Source organism: Anomaloglossus baeobatrachus, chromosome 5 (assembly GCF_048569485.1).
Source record: "Anomaloglossus baeobatrachus isolate aAnoBae1 chromosome 5, aAnoBae1.hap1, whole genome shotgun sequence".
Classification (NCBI taxonomy): domain Eukaryota; kingdom Metazoa; phylum Chordata; class Amphibia; order Anura; family Aromobatidae; genus Anomaloglossus; species Anomaloglossus baeobatrachus.
This window is the reverse complement of record NC_134357.1, coordinates 555,050,101-555,078,052: the sequence shown is the minus strand read 5'-3', so window position 1 is coordinate 555,078,052 and position 27,952 is coordinate 555,050,101. Positions and strand designations below refer to the sequence as shown.

Genomic DNA, 27,952 nt, shown 5'->3' with positions numbered 1-27,952 from the left:
TTTACCACAGGCAAGTCAAAATGTGTTTCCATACTAATTTAATGTAAAGGGTACCGATACCAGTCTCACAGCAGCTTTAGGTTTTTTTGACTTTTCCTTCCTATTGTTTTTTGGTTTTAAATTGTTATTTACGATACGATACGATACGATACACTTTTTTGATCCCGTGGGAAATTATGGTATCACAGCAGCACAACTTAAATCATAACATGAATTACTTAATTAACAAGACAGTAGAGTTGACAGAAGAACAGTATACATTTTATCATTTGCTCTTTTGTATTTAACATGATACACGAGTGATCTATACACAAAAGCTGTTTCACTTGATTCATTTTTTTCAGGAGATATTCCACATTATGTACTTAAATTTCACGGGTGTCAATAACGATAAGCAGGACTGTATATGGTTTCTCCAGATGTGAATTTTTCTTAGTGGTCAACAAATTATAATTTTCAAGTAAAACATTTCTCACCTGCTAGGTATGATAGTGGCTTCAGCCCTTCTGAGTTTTATGATGTTTAAAACGATGCCATTTGTATGTAAAATATTTCCCTCATTCTGAACACAAGGGTTTCTCCCCTGTGTGAATTCTCTGATGTATAACAAGACTTGATTTATATATTTATTTATATATACAAGACTTGATTTATATTATTTCCCACATTCTGAACATGAAAATGACTTCTCCCCTGTGTGATTTCACTGAAACATATTAGACTCTGAAGAAAATATTTTCTCCCCAGTGTGAATTATTTTGTGTTTAGCTAAACCTGATTGATCTGCAAAACATTTCTCACATTCTGAACATGAATATGGCTTTGCCACTGTGTGAGTTCTCTGATGTTTAACAAGACTTAACTTACGTGTAAAACATTTCCCGCATTCTGAACATGAAAAAGGTTTCTCCCCTGTGTGAATTCTTTTGTGTTTAGCAAGACTTGAATGATCTGCAAAACATCTCCCACATTCTAAACATGAAAAAGGTTTCTCCCCTGTGTGAATTCTTTTGTGTTTAGCAAGACTTGAATGATCTGCAAAACATCTCCCACATTCTAAACATGAAAAAGGCTTCTCACCTGTGTGAATTCTCTGATGTTTAATAAGACTTGATTTACCTACAAAACATCTCCCACATTCTAAACATGAAAAAGGCTTCTCCCCTGTGTGAGTTCTCTGGTGTAAAACAAAATGTGATTTTTGGTTAAAACATTTTCCACATTCAGAACATAAATATGGTTTCTCCCCTGTGTGAGTTCTATGATGTGTAACAAAATCAGATTTATGTGCAAAACATTTCCCACATTCTGAACATGAAAAAGGTTTCTCCCCTGTGTGAGTTCTCTGATGTATAACAAGTTGTGATTTTTCATTAAAACATTTTCCACATTCAGAACATAAATATGGCTTCTCCCCTGTGTGGGTTCTCTGGTGTGTAACAAAATGTGATTTATGTGTAAAACATTTCCCACATTCTGAACATGAAAATGGCTTCTCCCCTATGTGAGTTCTCTGGAACATAACAGACTCTGAAGAAAATCTTTTATCCTTTGTGATTTTTTTAGGGATTTTTCCATATTCTGAAGTTGAAAACAGCTTTTTTGCTATAAAAGTACTTTGATTTTTAATGCCTCTTTTGTGAGTTTTATTTTTCTTAATAGTCTGTGAGAAAGCAGAAGATTGGACTTGTTTAAAAGAATCAGATGATTCATCTTTGCTGTGAAGAGATGATGGTATATCTGTAAAACAGGCATTCACTTCAGTTATATCTTCTCTGATAGCAAGATCATCTGATTTAAAAATTGAAGATGTCAGTTGTGCCTCTAATATCCTGGTACAGTCATCTGCCAAGAATAAAAAATATTTTTAATAATATATACAAATTTAAGTATCATTTATAAGTTTGCTTCTAACATTGTTTTTTTTTTTAAACTCGTTTTATTGAAGGTTAAGTAAATCATTACAATAAAAGATAATTCAGCAATTTGTACAGTAAAGAATGTGTAAATTGGTTAATAGCTAGATTAATAATGCATCAACAATCAGGTCAACATCTATTACTTTCAGCTTGGCATTAGTACAGTAGATAATTCAAAGGTGTCAGCTCGCGAGCCATATCCAACCTGGGGCAAAAAGCCCATATTGACAAGGAATATACAATCCAGGTGTCAGGGACCACGTCACATTACTGATACGGAGTTTCATGAATTACATATTTCTCCTCTCCCATCACTGGAGCAATATCTAGTATTACTGCGATAGTAATGACTGTAGGTTATCGGTCAGGGAACCGGGTGATCCTCCGGTCAAGGGCGAACCCAACCATCTACCCCATATTTTGTCAAATTTATGTAAAGAACCTCTCGACTTATATACAAATTGTTCTAACGGAATTATAGCATTAACCAATGCAATCCAAGAGGCTCTAGTTGGGGGATGAGTGCTCATCCAATTTAGTATAATGCCCTTCCGGGCCAAAAACAGGACCTTTTTTATTAATAGATTCTCATCTTGGGACCAGGAGTGTACATCTACCACCCCGAATAAACACAGGATTGGGCTCATAGCAACCGCTTTTTGAAGTATGGTGGAAAGAGTTGCTACAACCTCACCCCAATAGGAGAGAGTGACCCAGCAATCCCATATCATGTGCCAGAAATCAGCTCCGTCTCTCCCGCATCTCGGACAACCCACCCCCACCAAATTATTCATCTTTTTCAGTCTCTGGGGAGTGATATAACTCTGGTGTATTATATATAATTGGATCAGTCTATTGTTAATTGCGGGAGAGACCAAAGTGTGGGATTTGACAATGTCATCCCACACTACATCATCAATTTCAGAGATCCTGGGACTCCACCTCTCCCGGACAGAAAGAGGACTGTTCATGGCTTTGGCCCGAATGAGGGAGGAGTTTAGTTTGGAAATAAGACCGCCAGGGCCCTGTGATCTGATAATTCCAATGACTGGGAAGGAAGAGAATCTAGCCCCACGACCAGAGAACTGAGCCCGAAAGGCGTGCCTGATCTGGAGATACTGAAACCCATGAGATTCCGGCAGTTCGAATTCCGCACGCAGTTGCGCGAAAGGGCGGAGTTCACCATCACGGACAATTGAACCCAGGGAGACTATTCTGCGATTCCTCCATTCACCAAACCCCGGCAACCCACAAAAGTGTGGAAGGTCCAGGTTATCCCATAAGGGGGTCTCAATTGGTATGTCATGAAATCCGAATATGGCTTTAGCCTCTTTCCAGATCCTGGCCCCTAGTTTGTGTATCGGGAGGACACGGCCCTCAGGGGCTCTCTTGTGATCTGTCAACAGTGGCCATAGGAGATCCACACCCGTGAACTCTGCCAAGAGTCCCTCCGGAGAACCCCTCACCCCAGGAAGTGTCCATTGACCCAGATATTTCAATTGTCCGGCCAGGTAATATATATAAAGATCAGGAAGGGCCATACCCCCCATGTCTTTGGGTCTCCGAAAGTCCAATTGGCCAAATTACAATCTGGAAGCACCCCAGACAAAAGGTGATCATTAAGGATTCCAGGGTCCAAAAGAAAGAACGGGGAATCTGCACAAATACATGCTGGGTAATATAAAGACACTTTGGTTCCACTATCATTTTAAGGAGGTTAATCCTTCCCGCCACTGAGAGCGGGAGTTGGCTCCATCTATTAAATTTCTCCCCGAGGTGTGATAACAGGGGGGCAATATTTCTTGCTATCATCTCCGAAGGGCTTCTTGCCAGTATAATCCTAAGGTATTTAAAGTGATCCACTACTGGAACCCTACATATGTGAGTGTTCGCCATTTCCTCTCTGTCCCGAGACAGAAAGAGGAAATACGACTTTGACCAGTTTATTGACAGAACCGAGAACTCCCTGAATTGGTCAATTAGTTCCACAGCTCTAGGAATGGAGGATTCCGGATCAGATGCAAACAATAACAAGTCGTCTGCATACAGAGACAAGCGTTCATCTCCCTTACGGTGCCTCACTCCTCGGTAAATTGGGTCCGCCCGAATGCGCACTGCCAACGGTTCCATGGCCAGGGCGAATAGAAGAGGGGATAGGGGACATCCCTGTCTGGTTCCCCTCCCCAAAGGAAAAGTTTCTGACACCCCGCCACCCACCTGAATGTTAGCAGATGGTGCTTTATATATAGTCTCAATCCATCTAATGAATTCGTTGCCGAAACCAAATGCCCGCAGCACCTCCAGCAGGTATGGCCACTCTATAGAGTCAAAGGCCTTGGTCGCATCCAGTGAGACCAGAGCCCAATCCTCCTCTAACTTGGTGCCCATCTGTAAGACCACCTGCGCCCTCCTCAGGTTATCCGAGGTACTCCTACCTGGAATTAATCCAGACTGATCTTCATGTATTATGGAGGAGATTACTTTGTTGAGTCTAGTTGCTAGTATTTTGGTAAGAATTTTATAGTCAGAGTTCAACAGAGAGATCGGTCTGTATGAGCCACAATCCAATGGGTCCTTATCTGGTTTCAACAGCAGAACGATGGTTGCCTCATAGAAAGAGTCAGGCAACTGTCCCCTGTGGAACGAAGCCTCAACCGTTTCCAGGAGGGCTGGAGCCAGCCCCCCCTGATATGTCAAATATTTCAATCGGGAGTCCGTCCGGACCGGACGCCCTACCCCTATTAAGGGCCCCCATCGCCTCTACCATCTCCTCCATACTAATGGGCTCATCCAAGGCCGATCTCTGGGCCGAAGTCAATCTGGGAAACTCCAGATCTCGTAAATAATCAGCGATCTCCTCCCTTGACACTGTCAGTTTGGATTCATATAGGTTCCTATAGAAGTCCAAGAACACCTCCAGAATGCCATTGACGGAAGTGACTGGTTCGCCGCTAGGGTCTCTAATCTTAAGGATCGCAGGTGAACTATTGGATTGGTGCACCAAGAACGCTAGTAAACTACTAGATTGGTTCCCTTGCTCAAAATACCTCTGGTTCGTGAAGAAGACATGTCTCTTAGCCTTATCTTGCAAGTACAAGAGATATTTCCTCCCAGCCTGTAGCCATTGAGATCTGTTTCCCTCAGAAGGGTCCGAGGTAAATCTATGTTCTAATGCTCTATTTTGAGTGGCCAATTCCTCCTCCTCTCTGGCCTCCTGTTTCTTGAGATAGGAGATAGAGGAGTGACAACATCCCCTCAAATACGCCTTAAGTGCATCCCAATAGGCCGAGTGATTCTCTTCCACGGAGTTCGTCTCAGTATATGCCCTGATTTGATCAGGAATCCTTTCGTTGGTTCCAAAGAGTGAAAGCCACCAAGGGTTAATCTTCCGTGACAGTTTACGAGATTTACATCCCTCCCATTTAATGTCTACAAATACCGGGGAGTGATCTGATACTGATCTGAGCAAGTGACATACCGATTGTATATGGGCACAAATTCTTTCGTTTCCACAGATGTAGTCAATTCGAGATAGAGAATTTTTCCCGGGAGTATAACATGTATATTCTCTCAGTACTGGGTTATAAAACCGCCACATGTCACACCATCCCACCTCCTGTAGGAATGCACTCAGCCTAGTTTGTATCGTAGCGGAGATCGGGACCTGTCGGGTGCTGAATCTATCCAGTCCTGGGTTATTAATCAAATTAAAGTCCCCCATGCAGAGCACCAAAGCTTGTGGGAATTGTGAGGCAAACTTAGCCGCCTCATACAGTATCGAGATTCCCGTCGCAGGGGGGATGTATATGGCTAGGATCACTATCATTACCCCATCAATATGAGCCTGGATAAACACATACCTCCCATCATTATCCTTTATCTTACCCGGGTCCCAACGAAGTGTTTTGTGGATTAGTACTGATACTCCCCTAGAATATGAGCAATGAACAGAATGAGCTGACCATTGAACCCAAGGCTTCTGAAGCACTCTAGTGGTCTCCAACAATAAATGGGTCTCTTGTAAACATACAATCTGAGCTTTGGATCTTTTGATATGTGCGAATACTGCCGCCCTTTTCCTGGATGTGCCCAGTCCCCGAACATTCCATGTCATCAAGCTTAAAGCCATTGAAAGATACCACTTGCTAGATTGAATGGAAAATGTCAAAAACTTAACCTACAGTATAACTTGGGTAAACGTACCCTTAAATACAAACAATCGGCTGCACTAACGCAGCCGACAAGAACTGGTCCAGTAGTGTGACCAGGAGAGATTTTCCCTAGCAACGACTAGGGGGAACCAACGTGGCTAGATGGTGTACTTGGTACGGGGGTGTCCTCAAACAAGGACTTAAGCGTCTCCTGCAGTCCAATGACTTGAGTTTTGTTAATTACCCTGCTACATAGCCTTTAACATGCATAAAAAAAAAAAAGGACCAAGAATAGAGGGGTATAGAAATAAGGGAGAGAAGAAGGGGGGAGAAGGAAAGAAGTAAAGAAGAAAGAGGACAGGGGAAGGAGGGAAAGAGATGAGAGATAGGAAGAGAGAGAGAGAGAGAGAGAGAGAGAGAGAGAGAGAAGAAGAGAAAAGAAAAAAAAAAAGGGGGGGGAAGAGGGAGGAGGGGAAGGGAGAATATAGAAATGTGAGGAAGGAAAAGAGGTAGCGGAGAGAGAACATAGGAAGAAACTGGGGGGGGGGAGAGGGGGAGGGAGGGGGTGAAAAGGGAAAGCTGGAGAGAAGAGCAAGGGGGGACCTAAAGAGGGGAAGGGGGATGAGGGGGACAAGGGGGGGGAAGAGGGGGGAAGAGAGGGGATGAGGGGTTAAGCATAAGGGGGAGGGGAAGAGAAGGGATGGAAGTGTGAAGGAAATGAGAGGAATATTTGCAGGTAGCCTTAGGTTATAAGATACTATCATACATGGTAACCTAAGAGACTCAATACAGCTCTAAAATGAAAATCAACATTATGAACTTAAGTGCGTTGCCAAATGTTGCGAACCCAAAATAGAGTCCCGTATTGGATCGAGAAATACAGAATGGCATGAGTTCGCTTGAAAGTGTTCTTGGTGCCGCAACAGCGGTCTGGCCCAAGTCCCGCCTGACTTCGCCTCGGTCCGGTCCCACAAGCGACGCACCTGCGGCAGAGTAATCTGGAGCTCAAGCTGAACTTAGCAGTGATCGCAGGCCACGTCACATCCAAAGACGCGACCTCCAGCTAACCAGACGCGAGGGGGCCGACCAGGAAACCGGCTCAATGGAAGGCCAATAATAATCGCACCCAGTAGCTCACATGCTTCCAGAGGGCTACAAGCGCACCAGCACATCCTGATAAGATCATCAGCTTCTCAGCGATCTGGAACCAGGAGATCAGGGAACGGGCGCAACAGCGATCCCGAGCCCCGCTCCACTCACATGACAGAAGAGGAGAAGAAAACAAAAATATTTAGGGTATGTGCGCACGTTGCTTTTTACCTGCTTTTTACCTGCTTTTTTGCTGCTTTTTCTTCTGCGCTGTTTAATGCCAAAATGGATGTGTTCTTCTATTCAAGCAAAGTCTATGGGAATTTGGGTTTCTTGTTCACACTATGTTGTTCAAAATGCTGCCTTTTTGTGGCAGAACTTTGGTCAAAAACTCAGCTTTGCAGTGCAAAACCCAAATGGCAAAAACAATTGACATGTTGCTTCTTTGAAAAGCTGAGTTTTTGACCAAAGTTCTGCCTCAAAAAGGCAGCATTTTGAACAACATAGTGTGAACAAGAAACCCAAATTCCCATAGACTTTGCTTGAATAGAGGAACACATCCATTTTGGCATTAAACAGCGCAGAAGAAAAAGCAGCAAAAAAGCAGGTAAAAAGCAGGTAAAAAGCAACGTGCGCACATACCCTTAGCGCCTTCAGTAACAAGGGACGCCGAATACCAGCAGTGGAGGATCATAAAGCGATCGCAACAGCGATTGCAGACACGACGTCCCAGGAATTAGAATCGCATTACCGACCTCACTCCGGATAAGAAGAAATAAGTGGGTCAGAACCGCGACGCCAGCACAACAACGACCTCCCGGACATCGCCCCTAACTGTGGCGCATCAGCGCTTCCTCTTCAGTGAGTTGATCCAGTTGTCCGCTTCCGCAGGAGAGGTGAAGAACAGGGAGCGCTCTTGATGAACCACTCTGAGACGAGCTGGGAAGATCATGGAGTAGGCAATTTGGTGTGCTCTAAGGCGTTTTTTCACTTGGATGAAGGATGCCCTTGTTTTCTGGAGAGACGCAGAGAAGTCAGGGAAGATCAATATGGAAGCGTTGTTATGTGAGATCGGGCCCTTGCGTCTCGCCGCACCAAGGATCGCATCTCTATCCCTGCTGCTCAACAGTCGGGCCAGGAGGGGTCTGGGCTGCGCTCCTGGAGGAGGAGGTCTGGCCGGCACCCGATGGGCTCTTTCTATGGCAAAGACCGCTGACAACGTCGCATCAGGGAAAGTTTCGGAGAGCCATGTTTCCATGAACTTACATGGGTCGCTCCCTTCTGTTCTCTCCGGCATCCCTAGGATTTAGGATTATTAAATTGTTGCGACGCAGGCGATTTTCCAAATCATCAGCCCTCTGTGCCCAGTTGTTTGCCGCGCTTTCCAAAGAGGATAATCTGCCCGGCGTCTCTCTTGCGTCGTCCTCCAGCGTGGAGATCCGCTGCTCCGTCTCCTTCACCCGCTCTCTTAGATTTTGCAAATCCAGCCTGAGGAGACCCACATCGATCTTAACCTCCTCAATTTTGCCCGTCAGCGACACTTTTGAATTCTGGATCGCTGCAAGTAATTGCGTAGTGACTTGCTGCAAGGTCAGCTCCTGCGATCCCTTGGATCCGGCCTCCGTGTCCTCCTCCTCCTCCGCCTCACTGGCTTCCCGCTCTGCCTGTTTACCGGCGCCATCTTGCTGGGAGTCTTGGACAAATTTCTTCAGCTTCTCAGCCGCCGCAGCACTGTGACCTCTACTCATATTACCGGTCAGAATGATCACCGCACCACAGGTAATCCGGAGGTGTATTTAGGCACCAATTTCGGCAGGATTAATAGGTTATATCAGTGTTGGACTGCGAAGCTGCTCTCAAATGTGACCGCTCATGCTGCCTGCTGGCCACGCCCCCCTGCTTCTAACATTGTTACCGGCGTCCCCGCATGTTTACATTTCTGGCTGCCCAATGGTATCTTCCATGGCCTCAGTCCCTGCTGCTGTCTTCCAGACCTGCGCATGCCATGTGTGAGTGTGCTTAAGGCATCCGTGCACTTATTCCTAAAGGGCCAGTGTACCCTAACCTGGAAGTGCCTCTCAACTTATGACTAAGAGGCACTAGGTATTTAATACATCCTCTCCCAATGGAAGGTGCCTGGGCAACCTGGTCTACCCTTACAGAAGTTTTGCTAGTTGTCAATTCCTGTTCCATTTGCTGAGTGTGTGAATGTGTCTGTATCCTAGTATCCGCTATGCCCGGAAAACCTGCTGCATCTATCTATATCAGCTGTGCCTACCATGCCTGCTGCATGTATCTATACTAGCTGTGTCTGCCATATCTGCTGCTCCTGTCATATCATCTGTATCTGCTGCACCTGCTTATGCACCTGACCACATCAGTGACTGTTTGTATCCAATCACTGACCCCTGGTGTCAGCTGTTGAAGTACGAGAACTCCCTGGAATATCCCCGGCAACTTTCTTCCAGCACTGGTCTATCCTCACCATCAAAGGCTCTAGTGAAGCCGAGATAGCCATTTAGTTATGCCCCTCCTGGTTGACACGGTGCTGCGGCCCACTGGGTCCACTTCTTCTTGCATCCACAAGTATAACAGCTTGCCCAGGCCATGGATCCCACTAGCTCCAGAATAACTCATCTCACAACAAGAGATTGTCCATCAATGGGAACAGCAAGACTGGATCCTGATCTACTTGCTGTGAGTGGACACCTGCTTACAAGTTTCACACCAATGTCTCCACTCGATCCTGTCCTGGCTGTAGTTGACACCCTGGCAGCATATCCAGCTCCAAGCTTCGGTCCTCATCTGTATGTTCATGTTCAGGCTAACGGCGACCCCAAGAAGTGAAGGGAGATTCATAACTCAATGCTCCATGCACTTTGGACCTGTCCAAAAGGAATAAAAGTTCAAAGTGGTCTTTATGATGTTAGACATGACCAGTGCGTCCATTGCTTAGACAAATCAATTATAGTAGAGAATTGAGCATGTTGTCTTGGACCTACAAACCTTCCAGGGGGCATTATGCAAGATAATCGAAGATCAGATCGAATTTCCTTGGCAGAATCTTTACTCCTTAGACTTTGTCACGGAACTCTCACTATAGGCCACTATGCCATTCATTTCCGCACCTTGTTCTCCAAACTAGGCTGGAAGAATGAGGCATTGGTGGCTTTATTCTTGGAGGTCCTGTCTGGCCGAAACAAGGACGAACTGGCCAGCCATAATGTATCATCTTCCCTGAATGACTTGGTATCTCTGGCTATCCGCATTGATCTCAGGTTCCAAGAACACTTCAGAGAGGTGAACTGTAAGAGATCGTTGCCCCTGGCTCCTCACTTCCAAAGACCCATCATGTTGCGATCTGCGATTCCTGCTGCTTCCTCTAAGCGCATGGAGGTAGGTCATGTGAACCTGGCAAAGCATTGTCCGGTGAACCATCGCAACACAGTCACATACATTTCTGTCCTAGCCTAGGGTCCGTAGGAGAGACTACCCTAGGTGAGAGCAAGTCCTCTCTGTCCTTATACATATATGTCCGTATCCTGTTGCAGGACCCGATTTACTGAGTTGGCCTATCTAGTTCTGTCGAAAACTTCCTACAACAGGCCATTGTGGATCAGCAACAGATTCTAATCCAATGACTTCAAGCTCCCATGGCAGTTTCATTTGTGGATGGAAAACGTCTGTCGGAGGCCATCCTGTTTGTCACTGAACAAGTTGAACTCTGGGTGGAAATGCTGCACTCAAGGAAGATCGCCATCTATAAATTTGTAGGGCCGTCACACCCACTGCTACTGGGTCTGCCGTGGCTTCAGTGTCTTGGGCTGGAGATCCAGAGATGTGCTCAGATGGGGTCAGCCATATTTTGCAAAATGTTTCATTTCAGTTAGTCCTGCCTGACGACCAGTGATGTCCTCAATTCCTCTGGGTCTGCCATCCATTTGCTGGGCTTATGCTGATGTCTTTGACAAGAAGGAGGCTGAGATTCTACCTCCATGCAGGCCATATGATTGCCTTATCAACAGAATTTATGGTTTCTCACCTCCCCTTGGCCAGGTCTGTCCTCTGTCCCATGCGGAAACCTAAGCCTTGCCAGAGTAAATCAAGGAGAATCTAGCAAAGGAATATATCCAGAAGTCCTCCTTATTGGACAGAGCAGACTTCTTCTTTGTAAAGAAAAAGGATGGATCCTTACACCCCTGTATAGATTATAGAGGTCTCAACCAAATCAAAGTAAAGAATAAGTAACCGCTGCGGTTTATACCGGAATTGTTCGACTGTCTCCAAGGTTCCAGGATCTTCTCAAAGCTCAACCTTCGTGGTGCATACAACCTTGTCTGTATATGGCCAGGAGACAAAGGGAAGACTGCCTTTAATACCCATGACAGCCACTATGAGTATTGGGTAATGTAATTCGGGCTCAGCAATACCCTGGCGGTTTTCCAGGAATTCGTGAACCATATCTTTGGAAATCTGCTTTACTTATTTATGCGTAGTGGTGTATCTGGATGACATTCTTGTTTTCTCTCCCAATCTGACAACACACAGGAGGAATGTTGGCCAGGTTCTACATAGCTTCAGGAAGAGTTGTTTATACACCAAATTTGAGAAGTACCTTTTTAAATGCATTTCATTTCTCTTCCAGGGCTACATAATCTCAGACATCAGTTTTAAGATGGATCCGGAGAAGGTGTCAGTGGTTCTGAAGTGTGGCTTCGTCCTGACGGAGTGAACACGATTCAGCGGTTCCTGGGTTTCACCAATTATCACTGCTAATTCATTCCACAATTTGTGCCCCAGATTCTCCCTACCATGGCCCTGACTCACAAGGGGGCAAATCCTAAGATGTGGATTTCTGAAGGGGAGAGTGTATTTATCGCCCTCAAGTAGGCATCCTCATTGGCTCCGGCGCTCCATAGGCCAGCGATTAACAGACAGTTCTGTTGTGATCTTCACGCAGAAGTTGGCTTCCGGTAAAAGGCTAACCTGCTGCTTATTCTCCAAGGCCTTCTATGCTGCTGAGCACAACTAGTCAATTAACGACCAAGAATTGTTGATGATCAAGATAGCTCTGGAGATGTGGTGATACTGTCACGGTTGACAGAATGGCTGCCGAAGGTCCCTGTGTTTTGTTGCACAAGTTCCTTATTGATATTTCATTCTTTCTTCCCTGATGTGAATTGAGCTCCATGTATATCTCTGTGAGGGTTAACGCTTTCCCCTTTAGGACCCTGCAGACACCTTAGCAATTCAACTGCTAATCCTTATCCCGACTCCCTGTGTCCATATTTCACCTTTGTTTTGATAGATAGTTGCTGTACTTCTCCTAAAGTCATCCTGGAGATACCTTGTCTGTATTCCTGTTTGTTTTCGCTTTATATTCTTTAGCACTTAGTGGTGTTGACTAGTGCTCATTCTGTCCGGTCACTTCCTAGGGTCGATTTCAGGGTCAGCCAGGATCTACTGTAGGTATCCTGCTCGGTATATAGGTGTGGAACCTATCTAGCGACTTCAGGGGAGCCAGGGACCAGAAGAAGGTTTTATCAGTGGTCACCATCTTTCCCTTCCCTAGAGACAGGGTTCCCCTCCTTCCTCCACTCCCTTTTTGTCATTTGCTCCGTATTTCCCTATACATAGCATGACCAATACCTACTGGCAGGAGCAGTGCATCTTGTGATCATCTACTCTAACCACAAAAACTTGTCCTACCTACAATTGACTCAGAGGCTGAATCTGTGCCAAGCCCAATGCTCGACGTTCTTCACCTATTTTGACTTTGTTCTACATTTTCAGATGGCCGAAAATGTCAAGGCGGATGCACTCTCCAGGTCTTTTCTGTCACCCAACTAGGAAGAAGAGCCTTAACACATTATTCAGCCCACGGGAGCTCCAGTAAGTGTGTCTTGGGTAGCAGCCATAAAAACGTTTATGGCAGAGGCAGACAGGAAGCGCGTGTTGCAGTGGGGTCAACTGGCCTCTAAGCTGGCCAGTCACTCCAGTCAGAAGAAGATACCTATTTCATGGCACTATTGGTGGCCAATGCTACATAGAGATGTTGTAGAATTGGTCTCAGCCTGTCTCTCATTTGCCCGCATTAAGACCCCTATGAAGCTTCTGGCTGGGTGACTACTACCTCTACCTGTGCAGTGTGCTCCTTGGCAACACATCTATGGACTTCATCACCGACCTGCTGGTATCCTCTGGTTACTCTATCACCTGGGTAGCATTAGACGGGTTCTCTGAAATGGCCCACTTCACTCCATTGTCTAGTCTTCCTTCTGCTCCTGTGCTCGCCAAGCACTTTATCCAGCACATCTTCTGCCTGCAGGGCCTTACTTTCCACATTGTGTCCGATACAGGTGTCCAATTCACATATCGGTTCTGACAAATTTCCTGTGGCACTTTGTCAATGAACGCAACAGTGATTGGATCAAGCTTCTACCATGGGTGGAGTTCTCCTATAATAATCAAGTGAGTCCTCCCCTAACTCTCTATTCCTCATCGTATTTGGAGAGCAGCCTAAAACAATCTGCCTGTGGTTATCACCTCCGGCAACCCTGCCTCCGATGTTCTTGTTAAGGGGTTCTCCAAAGTCTAGGTGGAGACCAAGACCTCCCTGAAGCAGTCCTCCATTAGGATGAAACGTTATGCAGATAAGAGACACCTTGCTCCTCCTTTTTTCTGTCCCAGAGACAATGTGTGGCTCTCTTCTAGATATAAGACAAAAAAACATTGAACCAAGGCACATCTCGCATCAGAATCAACGCCACTCCATAGGGCACATGAACAAGGAAAAAAGAACTGGAGCTTACAAGGCTGTTCGTATAAAATATCAAAAAGCTTTATTATAAATTTCTTTATTTTAAAAATTGGTTTCAATCATTATAGAAAATATACATATATGGTGCTAGTAGAGGACAAGGTGAATTACCACATATAAGTGGGGGAGCAAAGGTGATAGACACCCCAAGTAGGGAATAGTTACTAGCAGGGACAAAGGGTCATGAGTAGTCATGAGTAGCTGGCTAATAAGTATGGGGCCTCTGTCCTGACAGGATACATAAAGTGTATAGCCAAATCGGCATAAGTTCCTTTGGACAGGGCAGAGGTTCCAAAAATCAAACTAATCATGGGAGAGAGATCAATAAATGACCAGCTAACAGATATGGCGTCTCTGTCCTGACAGGGCACATGAAAATGTATAGCCAAATCGGCATAGGTCCATTAGACAGGGCAGAGGCCACCCAATAACAGACTAGTCATACGAAAAAGACCCTAAAAACCCATAACTTACACATAGTCAAGAGGGTGATCACCAGAGCGTCCCACAACAGTGAAAGGAGCCTTCCTACGCGCGTTTCGCACGGATTACGTCTGCTGGCTTCCCTGATGAAGCCAGCAGACGTAATCCGTGCGAAACGCGCGTAGGAAGGCTCCTTTCACTGTTGTGGGACGCTCTGGTGATCACCCTCTTGACTATGTGTAAGTTATGGGTTTTTAGGGTCTTTTTCGTATGACTAGTCTGTTATTGGGTGGCCTCTGCCCTGTCTAATGGACCTATGCCGATTTGGCTATACATTTTCATGTGCCCTGTCAGGACAGAGACGCCATATCTGTTAGCTGGTCATTTTTTGATCTCTCTCCCATGATTAGTTTGATTTTTGGAACCTCTGCCCTGTCCAAAGGAACTTATGCCGATTTGGCTATACACTTTATGTATCCTGTCAGGACAGAGGCCCCATACTTATTAGCCAGATACTCATGACTACTCAAGACCCTTTGTCCCTGCTAGTAACTATTCCCTACTTGGGGTGTCTATCACCTTTGCTCCCCCACTTATATGTGGTAATTCACCTTGTCCTCTACTAGCACCATATATGTATATTTTCTATAATGATTGAAACCAATTTTTAAAATAAAGAAATTTATAATAAAGCTTTTTGATATTTTATACGAACAGCCTTGTAAGCTCCAGTTCTTTTTTCCTTGTTCTCTTCTAGATATATCTACCTCAAGATACCTTCCTTCAAGTTGGGTCCCCACTTTATTGGTCTCTTCGAGGTGCTTCAAAAGCTCAACACTGTGTTTTATAAACTGAAGCTTTTGGCCTCCTTGCGGAACACCAACTCCTTTTACGTGTCTCTCTTCAAGCCTGTTGTTCTGAGCCTCTACTTCAGAAATCCTGTACCCTGCTTTCACCGGTAAGTGCGGAAGACGTCTTTGAGGCAAACTGCATCCTTGCCATGAAAAAGGTGAAAGTTAAAACTCTTTTTTTATTTGATTGAATGGGGTTCAGCCCCGAGGAGATGCCAAGGAGAACATTAATGCCCATCTTCTCCTGAAAAGAAAAGGCTGTTACCAATGTTCCTGCACGGTCCTGTCCCCTTTCCCTGATGGAGACGCTGGTACACTTACCCTCCCGACCGCCCAGCGGTGTTTCCATTTCCCCGTCACTGCATCGTCTCCCAGAGCCTGCACATACCATGCAGGTCTCCTGGGAGCACACTTAGGGCACGGGCATGCCTATTCTTAAAAGGGTCAGTGTGCCCTAACCCAGAAGTGCCCCTGGCTGTGCTAATGGCTGAGAGACAGTAGGTATTTAGGGTATCCTCCCCTATGAGAGGTGTTTGGGAAACGTGGTCTATCCTTAGAGAAGTGTTGCAAGTTGTCAGCTCCTGTTCTGTTTGCTCATTCTTATGGTGTATGTGCTAACATGTGTCTGTATCTTAGTATCTGCTGTGTCCACTGTACCTGCTGCATCAATCTGATTCCAGCTGTGCTTGCCTACACCATCTGTCTGGTCTGCACCCGACCACATCAGTGACTTTCACTATCCAATCCCCGACCCCTGGGACCAGCTGTCGCAGTACCGGGACTCTATGGAGTAGCACTTGCCAGCTATCTTCCAGCACAAGGTTAGCCTCAGCATCAGAGTCACTAGAGAAGATGAGGTTGTCGCTTAGTTACTCCCCTCCTGGTTGAGGTGATACTGCAGCTCAGTAGGTCCACTCCCACTTGCACCTGCAAGCATAACAGTTTGCTCAGGCCATGATCCTGCTGGCTCCAGTACTTCTAAGCTCGCAGGTATGCATCAAGAGATGGTCCGTAAACAAAAACAACAAGACTGGATCCTACACTACTTGCAGTCACTGGACACCGACATGCATGCCTTAACACCAACGTCTATATCTGATTCTGTTCAGGCTGTAGTCGCCACCCTGTACCATATGCAGCTCCGAGCCTCAGTCCTCGTCTGTCTGCTCCTGTGGTATTCAATGAACCAATTGAGTTTCATATCGCTGAAAGGCACTTGGTATATAAGGCAGCCTCCCCGTATGGGAGGTGCCTGGACAACATGGTCTATCCTTAGAGACGTGTTTCTGGTTGTCAGGTCCCGTTCTGTTTGCTGAGTCTTATGCTGTTTGTGCTAACACATGTCTGCCTACAATACCTGCTACATCCATCTATACCAGCTGTCCCTGCTGGACATGCAGTGACTGTCAGTATCCTATCTCTGACCCCTGGGGCCAGCTGTCGCAGGATCAGGACTCCCTGGCATCTACCTTCCAGCACAGGCTTTTCCTCACCACCAAAGGCACTAGTGAAGCCAAGATTGCCTCTTAGTTACGCCCCTCCTGGATGAGACAGCCCAGCAGCCCAGTGGGTCCACTCCAGTTTGCACCCGCAAGCATAACAGTTTGGCCAGGCCATGGATCCCACTGGTCCAGATCTCCTCATCTCGCAGGTAGGCAGCAAGAGATCATCCATCAATGGGAACAAAAAGACCGGATCCTGATCTACTTGCAGTCACGGGACACCCGCTTGCAAGCCTTCCGTCTAACACAAACCTATCCTCACCATCAGAAGCTCTTGTAAAGACGAGGTAGTTGCTTAGTTACACCCCTCCTGGATGAGCCAGTGCTGCAGTCCAGTGGGTCCACTCCCTCTCGCATAACATATCTAAAGGAATTACAAGTTATATAAATGGTAATTATTTCCTACAACAAAAAACGTTTACAGTTTAAGGCTAGGTTCACACACTGCGTTTTTTGACGCTGCGTTTTTGTGCGTTTTTTGCGGCAAAAACCGCACAAAAACGCACCCGCGTCAAAAAAACGTGGCAAAAAACGCACGCGTTTTGCCGTGATTTGGTGCGTTTTTTTGCTGCGTTTTGCTGCGTTTTTGCTCACTGCGTCTTTATGCGTTTTTTATCAGTGAACAAAAAAAAAAAAGGTCTGATGTAATTTCCTTCTTCAATGTGTTCTTCATTATCCACTAGTGTATGCAGAAGAGCAGACAGCTGCAGAACTACAAGGCTCAGCATCCTCCATCCAATAGTGTATGCAGTAGAGCAGACAGCAGCTGTCGAACTACAAGGCTCAGCATCCTCCTTCCAGGACTGTATGCAGGATTTTTTTGCCCCCCCAAACAAAAAAAATGACGTGGGCTTCGCCATATTTTTGTATGCTAGCCGGGTACAGCAGGCAGGTACGAGCTGCCCCCAACCCCCAGCTGCCTATTTGTACCCGGCTGGGAACCAAAAATATAGGGAAGCCCTTTTTTTTTAATTATTTCATGAATTTCATGAAATAATTGAAAAAAAAAAAAATGACGTGAGCTTCGCCCAATTTTTGAGTCCAGCCGGGTACAACTAGGCAGCTGGGGATTGGAATCCACAGTGCAGGGTGCCCATGCTTTCTGGGCACCCCCGCTGTGAACTGCAGTCCCGCAGCCACCCCAGAAAATGGCGCTTTCATAGAAGCGCCATCTTCTGGCGCTGTATCCAACTCTTCCAGCTGCCCTGATGCCGGGTGGCTCGCTGGGTAATAATGGGGTTAGGGCTAGCTGTATAGCTGGCCCTAAGCCCGAAATTCATGGTGTCATGCTAATATTAGACATGGCCACCATGAATTTCTAGTAAAGATTAAAAAAAAAACACAACACACAGAAAAATATTTTTATTAGAAATAAAACACAACACAATTAATGACTCCATCTTTATTGAAATAAAGAACCCCCCTCCGCAGTAATCCTGGGTCAAGGGTCCCACGCCGTCCAATCCGGATCCAATATCATCTGATCGGTTTGCTGGAAGGCAAAGCGATCAGATTATGTGTCAGGTTCTAGGGGCTGAAGCACATCACACATCAGCTGATTGTATAAAAGCCGATTATACAATCAGCTGATGCATCGGTGCAAAAAAAAAAAAAAAAAAATACTCACTTATGTGCTGATTACCGGCAGCTCCTGGAGCGATGGGGCGGGAGTCTGATCCTGTGCGATCGCTGCAGCAGCTGCCGGTAATCAGGGATGAAGTCTCCTGACGCATCTGCTGATAACCGGCCGGGCGCCGGCATCAGCCCGAGACTTACGATCAGCTGATGCGTCAGGTGACTGCATCAGGTGATCCATCGCCAGGTCCTGCATCCTGCAGGCATACGCACCCGGGGAGACTGCACACACCCGGAGCAGCGGGACCGGGAGGATCTGGGAGCGGGCATGGCACCGGGAGTCTGCAGACAGGTGAGTATAACTTTTTTTTTTTTTTCTACTGTTCACTTTTGTTTTCGCAGCCGCTTCCACCTCCCGCCCGAACATGACGCCGCACGGCAGCATACATGCCCAGGACGGGAGGTGGAAGCGGCGGTGACGGTACCGGGAGGATTCACGCTTCTGTGTTTACTGACAGAAGGAATTCTCTTCCTGTACACATCACTTTACTACCCACCTCCTGCGTTTATAGCTGCGTTTTTGGTCTTAGAAACGCACCAAAACGCAGCTATTTGCGTTTCTCATTGCGTCTTTCAACATCCCATTGCACTCAATGGATGAAAAGCGCTGTGAAAAACGCGGGAATAATTGACATGCTGCGTTTTTGTGGCACCACAAAAACGCAGCTGAAAAAAAACGCTGTGTGCAGACAGCAAAAATGAAAACTCATAGACTTTGCTGGGGAAGCAAAGTCATGCAGTTTTCTGAGCAAAAACGCACCAGAAAACTGCGCAAAAACGCACTGTGTGAACTTACCCTAACAGTAGAACCCAAAGCAGGAACTAATAGACCATGATGTTCTACTATTTGTTCATTTGGAGGGTTTCCACAATGGTTGTAGCTGAAAGATTCTTGATTATAAAGAGATGTGGCTTCATAATGCAATCCAGCAAAATTCCAAAGCCAAGTGGCCTCGATGTTCCTTAGCCTTGCAGTGGCCCAAATACTATTAGTATCCACATGTTGGGCATTGCTACAGGGGAGAATCCATGTTACGGATGGTAGGCGGTGTGGAGACACGGGGCTCAGTGGGCGCTCTCGTCCACTAAAACCCGCCGCCTTTAGAAAGACAGCGTGGCTCAGGGCTCATCCCAACTGAACGCCGGCCTCCCTAACCGTGGGCGTAACACTACTCAGACAACACAGGGTGAGGGAACCACAATTATTAGACTTTATTGGATCCCCAAACAATTAACGGCACATAACACATAACCAGCAAAACACACAAAATGTAACAGGCAACAGAGTCTCACCCTTCCGCTGGCTCACCAGGGATTTAGAATGTCCATGCCTCACAGGTTCCAAGCTGTCTGAGGTCTGCAAAGTCTGTAACAGGTGACTGAACTGTCCCAACCTGCGTGTCCTCCTTAGGTAGTCCTGGTTTGATGTTACAATCCTGGCAGCCGGAGTCGAAATCCCTAGGCTGTGGATATGGTCTCCAACCAGATCCGGAGTCCCTAGATTGAAGCCATAAGATGTCCTGATCCTCCAGTCAGCTCCAAAGAGCTTAGACTGAATCCATCAACCATCAACAACCACTGGTGGCTTAAAGAAGTCCTTTTTATAGCCACAACCTTCCCCTTGGATACACTGCGTCCTCATCGATTGGTTGGACAAGATTGCTTCTCCCATTGGAGGAATTTCAAGCTGCATGGATAATGTTCATTTAAATGATGTGCTTAGAAAGGCTGAGGGTGTACATGTAAACTGGGAGCCACTGACTAGACAATGGCTACTAAGGTAATTACATTATCAATACACAACTACAATACAATGGTTACTGGAAATGTCTGGAGAACAATAGTCTAGCTTTCAGTGGCCAACACAATAACATTGAGTCAACAAGAGTCTTGTAAAAACAATGAGGGACTTCTCCCCCATCTATAGACAATCTATCATGCTGTCTGGCTGGATTTTAAGAAACTTTAACCCATGAGAGTCCATGTCGTCACATTCCTCCCCCTTCTTAATATTAGCCAGACATGATAGGCTTCCGATCATCCTTCTCCTCTTGACGGCATTGTCCTTTTTAATGGTGAGGTCAGCAACAGAGGCTTGCATCTATACACCTCCCCCTGATTACCTCCCCCAAGTTGAGCAGCCATATTGTGGACAAGCACTAAGGTGGGGTCCATGAGTTGGGCCTGCACAAATCTCCCACTATCAATCCTCCCCCAGTCAATAGCCACAGTGTGGTTAGGCTTACTCACGGTTCTTGGCTCAGAAGTGGATGTTGGAGACCGGGAATGTAAACCATCCCTGGAAAAGATGTTAGAAAGATCCACATCAGGGTCCTGCTTGGCTTGGAGGTGGGTGATGGCTGCTTCAAACTGACTGGATAGTCCTTGTCCTAGGTCATTCTCCAAAATGACTGGTGTGAGCAGGTAGTTCACAAGCCCCACTTTCACTTCCCTTTGAGTGGTATCCGAAACATCAGGCTTGGTGGGGCCATCTATGAACCCCACTTCAACTTCCTCCTGGCTAGACCCCGAAACAACAGGTGTGGGGAGGCTGTCCATAAACTCCATATGGACCTCTTCCTGGTCAGACCCCAAAGTAACTGGTGTGGGGACGGTGTCCATAAGCTCCACATCAGCCTTGCTCTGATTAGTCTCCACAATGACAGGTGTGGGGAGGCTGTTCACAAGTCTCACATCAACCTCTCCCTGGTCCTTTCACGAAATAACTGGTGTGGGGACGGTGTCCATAAGCTCCACATCAGCCTTGCTCTGGTCAGTCTCCACAATGACAGGTATGGGGAGGCTGTTCACAAGTCTCACATCAACCTCTCCCTGGTCCTTTCCCGAAATAACTGGTGTGGGGACGGTGTCCATAAGCTCCACATCAGCCTTGCTCTGGTCAGTCTCCACAATGACAGGTGTGGGGAGGCTGTTCACAAGTCTCACATCAACCTCTCCCTGGTCCTTTCCCGAAATAACTGGTGTGGGGACGGTGTCCATAAGCTCCACATCAGCCTTGCTCTGGTCAGTCTCCACAATGAGAGGTATGGGGAGGCTGTTCACAATCCCCACATCGATCACTTCCTGGTTGGTCCCCAAAATAGCAGGTGTGGGGAGGCTGTCCTCAAGCTCCACCTCGACCTCTCCCTGGTCGGTCCTTAGGTCCAACTGCACACATGCCACTACTCAGACAACACAGGGTGAGGGAACCACAATTATTAGACTTTATTGGATCCCCAAACAATTAACGGCACATAACACATAACCAGCAAAACACACAAAATGTAACAGGCAACAGAGTCTCACCCTTCCGCTGGCTCACCAGGGATTTAGAATGTCCATGCCTCACAGGTTCCAAGCTGTCTGAGGTCTGCAAAGTCTGTAACAGGTGACTGAACTGTCCCAACCTGCGTGTCCTCCTTAGGTAGTCCTGGTTTGATGTTACATCCTGGCAGCCGGAGTCGAAATCCCTAGGCTGTGGATATGGTCTCCAACCGGATCCGGAGTCCCTAGATTGAAGCCATAAGATGTCCTGATCCTCCAGTCAGCTCCAAAGAGCTTAGACTGAATCCATCAACCATCAACAACCACTGGTGGCTTAAAGAAGTCCTTTTTATAGCCACAACCTTCCCCTTGGATACACTGCGTCCTCATCGATTGGTTGGACAAGATTGCTTCTCCCATTGGAGGAATTTCAAGCTGCATGGATAATGTTCATTTAAATGATGTGCTTAGAAAGGCTGAGGGTGTACATGTAAACTGGGAGCCACTGACTAGACAATGGCTACTAAGGTAATTACATTATCAATACACAACTACAATACAATGGTTACTGGAAATGTCTGGAGAACAATAGTCTAGCTTTCAGTGGCCAACACAATTACATTGAGTCAACAAGAGTCTTGTAAAAACAACGAGGGACTTCTCCCCCATCTATAGACAATCTATCATGCTGTCTGGCTGGATTTTAAGAAACTTTAACCCATGAGAGTCCATGTCGTCACAGGCGGTATGAATACAAAAATAATAAAGTCCAAATGCAACCTGGGGTCCACTGTGTAGAGATGATATGCCGCTGCTAAAAATCTTTAGAGTACTCAGATGTGTTAAGTCACACAGGAGTGTGACAAGTAGAAACCCGTGAAGACCTCACGGAGGTTATGCAAATAAGAGGGTGCTCGCTGTAACCTATGTTAGCCTCACAGAGGTTACGGTAACCCAATATCAAATTTCAAGGAAAAGGGGGCACCTTTCCCCTACTGGGATCTCCACCAGCAACAGAGAAATTTGTCAAAATTGAGGAGAAAGAATTGCTGTACAAACGGGATCAACCAGTGGACAGAATAAAATATAAATAAATTTTATTGGTACAAAAAGTTTATGCATACACAAAATTAACACACAAGAAAGTGATTAATTAAAAACAATTAAAAAGTCAAATGGACTATCACAAAACACCCCATGTCTGAACCCATGGTGGGGTACTAGTACACAATACAAAGAAATGCACCAAAAGTAGTATGTTGTAACACACAGCTATTGATGTAAAAGCCGTGCACAATGGATCCTTCACATAGAAGCTATATGGTGCTAATAAAATAACATTGCCATATCTGGCACCACCATCTAGACCCCAATTCCTAAGCCCAGCTAAATGATAGGAAAAAAGACCCTATAATAAGGGAAAATATAGCAAAATCAGTACAACACTAAATACATATGGACCACATCCAATCAGAGATATCCAAAAAAGGTATATAAACATGCTACCTAAGATTGTATAATACAACATGCTGGGAGACAAAGAGGCCTAGAAGGTGTAAAAGCCAAGGATCAATGCATACATGGGGTGTTTCCCCACGCGTATCGCCACTGAATGTGGCTTCCCCATGGGCCAAAAGAAGAATGAGAATAACCCAATATCAAAGATGGAGGATATGCTCACACAGCAGATAACTAAACATCCCTATGTGACCTATAGGGACAGTGGGGTAACCCTCACACTGATCCTAGGACACAAAAAGCACGGCGCCTGCCTAGGCTGCCCACTAACAGTACCAGCCTACTACTGGTGCTGCGCCAACCTGCCTGCCATGCCCCTAGGTACCGACAGCTTACAGCTGGTCACCCACACAGACAGACGTGGCGAGGCCTCAGTGACTAAACCCTATTACTGGCGACAAAGGAAGTTCCCAGACTGGGTACAGAATACTGAATACCAAGATGGCGAGTGATTCAGGGTGCATGAATGGTGTGCTACCTATCACCCACACTCACCTACACAAAATGATCCCTTCTCACATGGCAGTGCCGTCGGGGGGTTTAAATAAAGTTAGCTCCACCCAAAACACAAGGTCCAGTCTGTGATGTCACCCCGGGACAATCTGGTGGCTCCACGTCAGCAGCCCCGCTGATGTCACACCACCAATTAGGTGCCGCCACGTCACAGACGTGCACTAGAGTGATTCTGGGACTAAGGGGTACTCTTTACACGCTGTGACATCGCTAGCGATTGCTAGCGATGTCGCGTGTGATAGCACCCGCCCTCGTCGTTCTTGCGATATGTGGTGATCGCTGCCGTAGCGAACATTATCGCTACGGCAGCATCATACGCACATACCTGGTCAGCGACGTCGCTGTGACCGCCAGACAATCCCTCCAAGGGGGAGGTGCGTTCGGCGTTATAGCGACGTCACTAAGCGGCCGGCCAATAGAAGCAGAGGGGCGGAGATGAGCGGGACGTAACATCCCGCCTACCTCCTTCCTTCGGCATTACCGGTGGGCGCAGGTAAGGAGATGTTCGTCACTCCCATGGTGTCACACATAGCGATGTGTGATGCCGCAGGAACGACGAACAACATCGTACCTGTGGCAGCAGCGATATTAAGGAAATGAACGACGTGTCAACGATCACCGTTTTGTAACGATTTTGCGATCATGAATCGTCGCTCATTAGTGTTACACGCTGCGATGTCCCTACCGGCGCCGGATGTGCGTCACTAACGACGTGACCCCGACGATATATCGTTAGTGATGACGCAGCGTGTAAAGTACCCCTTAGTCTCAGAGCGTGAACATGCTGTCCAGCGATGATCAGTGGTCACCTTCTTGAGCCTGGCTTCAGAACCAGAAATAAACTGCACATCATGCAAGTACAGTGTCCATGCTGAGCTTCAGAACCAGTGGCTGGCCTGGAATGGGAGACCAAAGTGCCTGGAGACACCAGGGATCCATTCTGTGCTGGAGAGGAACCGCAATATGTAACCATCCACATAAAAATTTACGGCATACGTGTCTTGTGGAGCACAAATTTGACACTAATATGGCATATTTGCAATTTTCCCTTTGCAACATCCACCGCATGTTAATTTCCAGAGACTGCCTGTGGAGTCATAGCAGTCATTTAGACTAAAGCAGAATACGGTAAATGCTATTTATTGACTATATGTTGTGGGTTCACTATTGTTTGAAGCGCATCGAAATACAATGTTTGATCACTTCTAATTCTTTTACAGTTTTACAGTTTTGACAAATTTCAAGGTTTTTTGTGTTGTTTTTTTTTTTGTTTTTTTTTTTAAATAAAACATAAAACAAATCAACCTAACATTACAGCTAAGATAAAGTAGAATATGCCACACAAAAAAATCTGAGAAGAGAAACACTGGGATCAGATTAAGCAACACAAAGGTGTTATCATGTGAAGTGACAGATGTCAGATTGGAGAAATGGGGCCTGGATAGGAGCAGAAAACTGGCTGCAGTGGACAGCGATGAAATAAAGGTAGTCACACATAACGAGATCGCTAGCGAGATCGCAGCTGAGTCACCGTTTGGTGACGCAGTAGCGATCCAGTTAGCGATCTCGTTATGTGTGACACTTACCAACGATCAGGCCCCTGCTGTGAGATCTCTAGTCGTTACTGAATGGTCCAGGTCATTTTCTTCAAAGGCGATGTCCTGCTGGGCAGGACACATCGCTGTGTTTGACACTGTGTGACAGGGTCACAGTGACTGCTGAGATCGTTATACAGGTCGCTACTGCGATCTGTATTGTTTCTGCATCGCTGGTAAGATCTCACTGTGTGACATCTCACCTGCGACTCCCAGCGACTTACCTGCGATCCCTATCAGGTCGCATCGTTTTCGGGATCGCTGGTAAGTCGTTGTGTGTGACTGGGCCTTAAGAGTGGCTTTGGTACTAACTACTATAGAGAAAAACTATGACTATACACTGTGTGCAGAATTATTAGGCAAGTTGTATTTTAGAGGATTTTTTTTATTATTGATCAACAACTATGTTCTCAATCAACTCAAAAGACTCATAAATATCAAAGCTTAATATTTTTGGAAGTTGGAAACAATAAGAATCTTGTAGTTATGATACTTGTTAATGGTGAATAAAAATTAAATAAATGATGTTACAACGCAAGCTTTCCAGACTACTGAGGTCTCTTTATCAACTACAAGATTATTATTTTGTTTCTCCCACTGAGAGCAATCAATCTTTATTCACCTGGTGAACACGGCACCAAACTAAGAATCTAGCACGTCACCAGCATCATTACCCTCCGCTTTCTCTTAGGGGTCCACCATACAGATTAGATTCTTCTTCTCGTGATTTTCTAAGTTTCAAGAACATTCTACGTATGCTGTCAATTACAGATTACAGATCTGGGCAGCCAAGATCATCCAATGGCCATAATAATGGGGACAGTGTTGGGTGGAGGAGTATGTGGGGGTCTAGCAGCAGAATGGTGACCATTTGATATGGCTGGACTACAACCCTGATAAAGCAGCCAGAGCCGGTGACTGAGAAGAATCTGTGACTTCTCTGCATTTAGTGGTCACTACTCACCTGGGCGGTTATCTGTAGGAATCTCCTCTTTACTCCGTTCCTCACCCCTCACATATGTCTCTGTAGTATTAATATGGGGCAGATCTTCCCCCTGAAACAAATATTGTAAAAGTCACAGACAGATGGAGAAGTCCCATCTATGATCAGCTCTAATCCTGCCATCTCCACCGCTCTCATTACACAAGTATAACACATATAATACTGGAGGATAAAACAAGACTGAGCACAAGACCTTCACAGCCGTCTACACATCATAGGGAGATTTCATGGCCCCTTCTCTCCATCTACCTGATGATCCTGAGGAACATCGGGATCTTCTTGTTTACAGTCCTGTGGGAGAAGAGGACGGGGACATCTCTCTGGTGTTGTCCTCTTACTGGATAGACCTGGAGGAGACACATACAGGGACTGAATTCATTCCTTACATACAGATAATTATAGGCCGTGTGTATCTAGTCCTGTCTATTACTTGGTGATAAAAAGAGAGAAGCCTGGCTCAACTGTGGTTGGTGCTCAGAAGTAAATACTAGTCCAAATTAAAGTCAAAATACTTCGGCACTCATAAGAGAAAATTAAACTTCAGTCTGTCCAAAATTGTGATTTTATTTATGCAGAAAAGTAAGACAGCATCCAGACGTTTAGGCATTTTTTGCCTTTATCAATGCACACTGCCAAAAGATTTCCAAGAAAAATCAGCTGATGTAATGTACGGTTTTTCAGAGAAGATCAAATCCTAATGAAAATGCTGACTAAAAATACTAGAATTGATGACGTCACAGGTATAAGTATGCCATATCAAGAAAGACGAACCTGTGTACTTGGTAAGCACCAAAATGGAGTCTGGAATCAGGTAGACTATAAGGCCCAATTGAAATTCATGGTTCCAGAGTAGCAATATTGTCTGACAGGTGGTTCTGGAACTACTAGTGCAACAAATTATGGTACTCCATTTGTAAACTGATGAATGCTTAAGGGAAGTAATATACCACAGTAAGGCACATCGTTTCAGACAAGGACCATAATATTCCTGGGAAAACCTGATGTATGTTATGAAAATCAGTGCACCCCAGTCTGGTACTGTATAAAGGTTCTGGATCACAAGAATTCCTTATGTAACATTAAGCAAGAGCAGACATGTAACAGATTCTCTAATGCACAAGAGAAATAGCAGAAATGTGCACAAGTGGGGTCTTGAGGAATGGGTGCCAGATAGAGGGTGTATGGTCAGTGGTTAGTCCTGTCTATTACCTGGTGATGTGAGGGACCGGGGAGCCTCCATCACGACGTCCTTGTACAGATCTTTGTGTTCTTCTAAATACTCCCACTCCTCCATGGAGAAATAGACGGTGACGTCCTGACACCTTATAGGAACCTGACACATACAATGATACCGTCACCCCCGATCCCTTCATAGCGTTACTGTATAATGTCCCAGCATTCCCAGCAGTGTCACCTCTCCAGTCAGCAGCTCAATCATCTTGTAGGTGAGTTCTAGGATCCTCTGGTCATTGATGTCCTCATGTATCGGGGGGTGAGGTGGAGGCCCCGTGATTGGGCTCAGGGGTCTTCCCCATCCCTCAGACACAGGGGCCTGACAGCGCTCACTAGAGGTCTTCTTCACTACTGTGTAATCCTGGTTATGGAGAGACACAGTAAGAAATCTCACTCCAGACATTTCCAGAGTCCTCACCTCTCCAGTTCTGTCCAT

General features: G+C 45.9%; 1 protein-coding gene across 1 annotated transcript; it reads right to left on the bottom strand.

Moving 5' to 3' along the window:
- LOC142312988 (uncharacterized) lies at positions 1–27,952 on the bottom strand. Its single transcript, XM_075351977.1, has 5 exons — positions 27,698–27,952; positions 27,493–27,616; positions 26,533–26,630; positions 26,245–26,335; positions 1–1,845 (listed from the first exon to the last, which is right to left on the bottom strand). Exons 1-5 carry the CDS (start codon positions 27,950–27,952, stop codon positions 704–706), a joined length of 1,710 nt encoding a protein of 569 aa, XP_075208092.1. The 3' UTR covers positions 1–703.

Coding starts and splice junctions, on each gene's coding strand:
- LOC142312988 (XM_075351977.1), bottom strand. CDS start 27,952: ATGGACAGAACTGGAGAGGTGAGGACTCTGGAAATGTCTGGAGTGAGA. Junction 26,631..27,492: donor CCGGTCCCTCACATCACCAG/GTAATAGACAGG, acceptor TGTCTCCTCCAG/GTCTATCCAGTAAGAGGACA. Junction 26,336..26,532: donor ATGTTCCTCAGGATCATCAG/GTAGATGGAGAG, acceptor TATTTGTTTCAG/GGGGAAGATCTGCCCCATAT.